Source organism: Mixophyes fleayi, chromosome 3, assembly GCF_038048845.1.
Source record: "Mixophyes fleayi isolate aMixFle1 chromosome 3, aMixFle1.hap1, whole genome shotgun sequence".
Lineage (NCBI taxonomy): Eukaryota > Metazoa > Chordata > Amphibia > Anura > Limnodynastidae > Mixophyes > Mixophyes fleayi.
The window spans coordinates 34,331,038-34,338,460 of NC_134404.1; the positions used below are offsets into that span (position 1 = coordinate 34,331,038).

The 7,423-nt window shown below is 37.1% G+C and overlaps 1 protein-coding gene and 1 non-coding gene across 2 annotated transcripts; both read right to left on the reverse strand.

Annotated features, from left to right (window-relative positions):
• Window positions 1-2,973: 2,973 nt before the first annotated feature.
• TRNAR-UCU (transfer RNA arginine (anticodon UCU)) lies at window positions 2,974-3,057 on the reverse strand. The gene is given in 2 exon segments: window positions 2,974-3,009; window positions 3,023-3,057. It is a non-coding gene; the product is annotated as a tRNA-Arg (tRNA).
• Window positions 3,058-4,929: 1,872 nt separating this feature from the next.
• On the reverse strand, window positions 4,930-7,189 carry LOC142143105 (serine/threonine-protein kinase SBK1-like). Its single transcript, XM_075200820.1, has 3 exons — window positions 7,099-7,189; window positions 6,782-6,984; window positions 4,930-5,475 (listed from the first exon to the last, which is right to left on the reverse strand). The coding sequence occupies exons 1-3, from the start codon at window positions 7,187-7,189 to the stop codon at window positions 4,930-4,932; spliced, it is 840 nt and encodes a 279-aa protein (XP_075056921.1).
• Window positions 7,190-7,423: the final 234 nt, after the last annotated feature.

Consider the following 7,423-nt stretch of genomic DNA (forward strand, 5'->3'; position numbering starts at 1 on the left):
ATAGTGCCATTTAAGCTGTTTTTACTCATGTATTACTATTTATAGCATTAGCACTCATTTCCAGTCTATTTTAACAATGGTCTCAATTTTCAACAATTTTGGCAAAAGTCTCTAGTGAGCTGTCTTAATGAAAGCTTTTCTAACTTTGGCATCATTGCATTTGCTTTCTCTGATTCAATTCAAAAATGATAAACCATACTTTATGGTTCCTTAAATCCATCACATAGCAAAAATCATTATCCATCATATCTTTCTATTGCATTGTCAAGACAACTGGCTCCTCTTGTGCCTGGTCTATTTACCCTCCCTTAGGATGTAAGCTCGTATGAGCAGGGCCCCTCCCCTCCTGTCTCCATACCTGTTCTTCCGCTCCGTCTTTACTGCAGATGACTAGCCGCAGTTTCTGAAGTATTGGTACTTTTTGTTCATTGTTCTGTATGGTTTCACCCTGTATAGTCTACTGTTAGTACTGTGTGCGGCGCTGTGGATACCTTGTGGCGCCTAACAAATAAATGATAATAATAATAATAATAATAATATTTTGGGCAACCAAATCTGCATCAATGTAAGTATTATACATGCATGTGTGGGAAGGTGGACTATTGGCCTATCTGAACTGTATATTTTACATATATCTTACATGTCAATAATACAATATATAAATATAATTTATATACAATCCATATTTATATACATGGGTCTAGGGAACAACCTCAGCTGCTAGTCTTGGGCAGTCCCCTTTACCCCGGGGTTGGACAAAACTTACCTCTGGGAAATGATTTTCCTCCCTCCCTCCCCCATAAGCATATATGAGTCCCATGGTTTGATTCAGAAGGGCAGCATTATGGCACAGAGCATATAAGTAAACCAAGGTATTGAAAGCCATGCTCTTGCATCCGATGAATATTGTGGCAATGTATTGTGTGGCTAATATTTGAATTTTTGTTCAATGGGTGCAGGCCACATTCATCTATTAGCAACCTTATTTATTTATATAGTGACAACAAATTAAGTAGATCTTTACAATTTCATGCCTCTTTCCATCTGATGACAATTATTACTGCCTCTTAATTCTCCATAATGCCTGTATGATGTTTCAGATTTAGTGTGTGCGTATCATTGCAACATTTTTATATCTTGCCCCTTATACTATTTTTTTTATTTAATTTATCCAATGGGCTTGCTTCAGTTGGTTTCATGGCAAATGACATTTTTTATGCAGCTGCTGCAATGTTCTACAAGCGGTCACTGAATTTTGAAAATTCCCGGTAAAAAACCCTCTAACAAAAAAATCCCCTTTCAAATATAGATTTCCCCGAATAACCCTTTCAAAATATACAATAGAAAAGATTAGAATATATGATCATTTTTTTTGGGAGGGGGTTGTGGGGGGGGGGGAGTCCAGCTGCTTGCTGACCATCACAAATACCCTTCTTTAAATATAGATTTTACTGTATGACCCCTCCAAAACAGACAAGTATTGAAAAATAGAAAAGATCAAAATATATAGCCCTTTTTCGGTGGTTTAGCTGCATGCTGACCCTTATTATCAGCTTTCTTTAAATATAGATTTCACTGAATGACCCTTCTAAAATATAAAAATATTGAAAATAGAAACAATTAGAATATATAGCTTTTTTAGGTGCGTGCAACTGCTGCTGAATCTCACACACAAACACCCATCTTTTTTCTAAATTATTTCACATGTCACTACCCCACACAAGATTGCATTTACTTAAACTTTCAATTTTAAAAGAAGGAAATCTGTTTGTTTTTGGATTCTGCTGCTAAAAGTCTGACAGCAAAAGCACTGTTTTCTCTAGAATTTGCTAGTTAGTTCCCAATGATATCTATCTAACTCAGTCTGTATATACTGTCTTTTACTATCAGATATATGGAATGCATTAAAAACAACTAGTAGCCACTAGTCTGCATAAAGTGTATTAAGATTGAAATTAAAAGCAATTGATCAGCTAACTATTGTAGCTGACTATTTTCTACAGAACTGCTTTACAATGATGACAGGATACTATTGCTTTCCTATGTCCCTGGTTCACCTTGAGCGCTATTTTCTGAGTATAACCTAACCTCCTCCCTACACACTGTCTCTTCTAAAATGGCACCTTAGAGAACGAATGCGAACTATATATAGAAAAGATGGTGATCCAAAACTCGCAAGAGTTTTGCAAAAATAATCACGCAAATGACGCTTCACCTAATTTTGAAAACCTCATTTGGCGAAAGAAACCGAGTCACTATTTGGTTTCACTAGTATCCCCAACGTCAGATTTTGACGAGTTTCACATAATCTGAACCACTCATCTCTAGAAGAAATACGCTTTAAAAATTTATTTTAATTCAACACAGGTTACAGCATTGGAAATTTTCCAGGAAACACAGGACTGTGTGCTAGAGTTTGTGTTTGTTTTGCAATACAAAATGCAGACAGAAACATTTTCCAATATTTACATAGTTTTTGTCTGCTTTCAAGTGGAGATACAAGTCTTAATTCATGCTATCATTATTATCTTTTTAGAAGTGGATGTATGCCACAGACATAGTTCTTAAATTATTATTGGTAACAATGGGTTCAAGTGGTGGATTGAAAAAATGTTTCCATTGTTCCAAATTTTTAAAAGAGTTTCAGATATTCACAACAAGTCTGCTAAATGGGACAAAAAGCCATGTCTGAATTTTCCAACTGCCAATTTTCCCTACAAATACTATTTCAAGTATCAGGAATTATTCCAGTATTTTGTGCTACCCAGGTTGAGGATCTTAGGTAGAAAAGCTCATTTCTTTTATCACACTGAAAAGATTTTGATCTAACAACAACCTGTTGTATATAGCAGCTATTTGAATGCTTATAAGGATTTATTACTTAATACATCTTTGATAGATTTGAAACCTACAATCTGTAAGTTACATCCAGACATATGTGAATTTGAAAAGTTCACAATTGAATTGATGCAATGACTCTGGTGGGACTCGAACCCACAACCTTTGAATAATTACAACATGCTAGAAGTCCAATGCGCTATCCATTGCGCCACAGCCACTGTGGTTGGGTATTTTCCTTTTGCTTTTACTGCTTGGGGTATACAATATTGAAATAGATAAAACAATCTCTAATGTAACAATTCTCTAGTTTATATTTTTTAACACATATAGGTTGATGGCAGACATATAGCAGGAAAGAGAATGGTTGGTATTGAGTAGGAGCTCAAGCGCGTTGCTAGAAGTCCAATGCAGGAAAGAGACCGGTTGGTATTGAGTAGGAGCTTATAGCGTGTTTGCAAAATCATGGGTAGCTTTAATACAGATTAGTTATACGAAAAGTAGTGTGGATGTTTCTGAATTTCACTAGATATCCTTCTGCTTTCTCTAACACCTGCCAGGTGACAAATGACTGGGAATCTTGGATAGAAAGACATTCAGCTAAGAGGTGAATGTCTGAGTTTTAAATAAAAAGGTTTATTGTATTGCAACTCTGTAGCTAGCTCTTGTCATAGATTTTATATTAATGGCCAATGCAGTAAAATCTCTGGCACTGTTGGGTAAAGGGTTAAAGACGAGGTACAACAAATTTAGGTTTTCTTTACTCTGACATCCTACTGTAATCTAATAACTCACTTACTCATCACAACAAATAAAATTTACTTTTTAATACCTTTTATTCTTTCAGCAATATTCACACAGTGATGTGTAACGCCCCCTCTGATGTTGGTATTTACAGTTCCCGATGACTGAATATGTGGCCCCAGCTCTAGGCCCCATAGAAGACACACCAGCAACATAAGGTTGGTATGAGGGGAGGAGAAGTGAGTGCTGAGGGAGTGACAGCCAGGGACACGGGACAGAGGGGAGGAGGTACCGGCATCCCCCCTGTAATATGGGGAGTGGGTCCATGGCCTGCAACAATGAGGGGCCACAGAATATGATATCTGAGAGAAGATGAGTGACATGGGACAGATGTTATGGAGAAATTACCTCAGAATGTGACTGAGGAGAGCTAAGTAAGGGGGTATATACCACATTACCTCAAAATATTACAGTATGGCTGAGAGACAGCAGCCAAAGACTGATTGTGACATCTGAAGAGATAGATGGCACCAGATTAGAGAGACAGTGTTATGTGTCATACTGAGACACCCATCATACATGTGAGTGGGTGAGCAGAGCTTGAGAGTGCACCAGAGTTAATGCAATAGACAGGTAAATGCAGATATCACCCATACGTGTGTCCCCATTTAACAGCCATAGGTGTAAAACCTGCATGTGCAGGGACCCTCTGCTCATTTATGCCCACACCCAAAAGCTAGCCAGAGCTGAGGAAATTGCAAGTGAGGAAGTGCATTGACCATCTGCACTCCAGGGGGTAAATGTATCAAGCTGAGAGTTTTCTGGTGGGTATGAAAAGTGGAGATATTGCCTATAGCTACCGAACAGATTCTGCTTTCATATTGTATAATGTATTAATTAAATGATAGCTGATTGATTTTTCAAACCTGCTGAAAAGCTCTCAGCTTGATACATTTACCTCCAGGACTGCACATACACTGACAGGGGATTGCATTTCTATGTAACAAACATATTTTCCCTGGTTTATAGAAGCATTTTTTTAAACTGCTGGTGTGCTTTTAGACAATCTGCTTAATTTAGATATTCAAGCAAAGGAAGTGACAAAAAAATAACTTTGAAGAGCATATGTTTGTTTTTATTAAACATTGAAATGTACAACTAGTTTTTGGTGTAAGAAATGACCCCAGAGTCCGTATAATGTTTCCTTCCAGATCCATTAGGGCTGAATTGCAGGGATCCATTCTATGATATATTGTGTTGGTCTCTTGTAGGATTACAGCCTGATGGTTGCCCTCATCCATTTGTGTTATCCATCTCCACTATCTCTCTTGTAGCCTTCAAATTGTCTTAGCACAGGTAATGAATATTCCAAGGACAATGAAGATAGTTTAACACACACAGAATTGATGGTCGATCAGAACAGTTCCGTGAGAGGAGCTTATTAAACATGGCTAGGGCCTCTCTTGTAAACCGTTGCCAGGAAGGTGGTGGAGGAATAAGATGACAGTGTTTCTGCCAGTGAAGATAGACGTGGTACTCCATGTCCCACTCCACAGCGTTCATCCAGGGAAGGTATCCAGTGAGTGCAAAGTACAGGAGAACACCAAGTGCCCAGATGTCTACACTAAAGGAGAGGACCAAGTACTCATCTTTCTTCACGTCACACAACTCTGGGGACATATACGGGATGATGTGTGACCTGGTGGACACAAAACTGCCAGCTTTCCGACTCAAACCAAAGTCACAAAGTTTAATATTATAATATTCTTTGTCCAGGAGAAGCACATTGTCTGGCTTTAAGTCCATGTGCACCAACCCAATGCCGTGCATGTAATCCAGAGCTTGGGACAACTGTAATGCACAGCGCTTCACCACACCCTCTGGCATGCCGACCTGCAGAAGGAGACAGATAGATGTTATGAGACGTACTTGTACAGCACCCTACAGAAGTCAGTATATTTAAGCATGTTATTCGTAATTTTTAAAAGGTTAAACTGCATGCAGATCTGAAATATAACAGAATTTAAGCATCATATACCTATTTTATTTGTGGTGGTGCTTTAGGTGTTTATTAATGATTTAATGGTAAAAACACACCAACATTTTTAAAGCCTTCCCATACGATTTAGCTGATGGAGCTATGTATTGCTGAGACAGTCAAAAACAGGATTGAAAACACTGAAGGAACAACAAACAAATATATAACATATATATAGTATGTAAATATTAACCTGAAACACCATCAGAAACCTCAGAAACCGCTATATTTCGGTGGTAAGATGGAAAATTTGGTGTTTCACGTTCCTTCATATATATACATTTTTTATTGCATATGCAACAGCAATGAGTCTTACTGTGGACACTCAATATCTGACCATTTAATAATGTAAGACTAGATACTGTCCACATATAGACCATCCTAAAGTGGAGAACCATCAGAACAAAACACTAAACATAATACATATAATAATAAAATATAGGAAAAAATGTGCATGTTCTTCCAATAAATTAAATTGTGATGTTCAGTTTTTTAACACAAAGGACACAATTCACAAATGTGGTGTGGTTGAAAAAAATGGTCTTAACATGACCTGGTTGTAGAAAAGAACAACAAATAATAATAATCTTTTCAAATTATGTCAAATAAAATGTAGTTTTTCTATTTAAATATTTGTGAATTTGTGGTCCTAAAGATGTGATATTAATATGCCTCAAAAGCTCTCTTTTTACTAGTTAGTTTTATGGTAAGTAGTTATCTGTTAAAAGTAACATTCACAAAAATAAATTTCACAATTATTCTGTAGAATAATAAGTCTCAAAAAGTTTTAAGACAATCTTTAATAATTTACAATGAAGATGGTAAAACGTTAATTTTCAAAACTATTCCACATTGATTTGCTAATTATTGCACATTCCGCTTGCGGAATTTGGCCTTAGGTGTTCTGAGGCCGATCCCAACTACTACACTCAGCAGACTGAACTAAGTGTTATTGTCCAATTTCTAGGCATAGACTAATTTCTCAGCATTCTAACATTAATGAATTTGAAGTTTGTTTTAGCCTCCATTTTTTACACCCGCAGCTTTAGTGATAGTGTCCTATATGTAAAAAATTGTGTTATAATGATAATTTAAGTGGATGTAGTACACAGTGTGAAGATGAAAAAGACCTGCAAAAAATTTCACAATGGTGCTTTTTACCTTTGGTTGGATAAGGTCCCGAAGAGTCCCTGCAGGGGCCAGCTCTTGGGGCAGGATATAGTAATCCATTGTGTTATAGAACATTGGGTATGTGGTTATAAAGCCATGGCAGCCGGAGAGAGCAATTGATATGCCAAGCTCTCGGAGGAAGTCTTTCAGCTGGGTTCTGTCCTTCCTCACCAACTTGAGCGCTACTGCTTCACCTAAAAACAAGAGGAAAGAAATTATATTATCTTTCTAATCAGGACTTCAAGAAAGTTTATGATATAATAGTCTACATGATGTGATCTCCAGTATCTAGTCAGATGCTTACATACCTGTTATCTTGTCCTGGGCAAGCAGAACCATTCCAAAGGTCCCTTGACCAAGAGTCTCGATGACCTGGTAGATGTCAGAAATCGCCTCCATTTCCAGAGTTTGGCTGAATTGCAGTTTGGACAGAGGTGATGGATGTCCTCTATCAGACGATACAAAATGTATATATTTAAATGCTTGTTAAATGGAGTTTTAAATGTGGTTAATTTTATCATAATTTATTTAGACACTTTCAAGACATCACAAGCTGGAACAGAGCCACCCAATGGCCAAACTGTTAAGAAAATAGTATACTCTGTTACCAAGCATTATTTAGTGTTTTCTGAA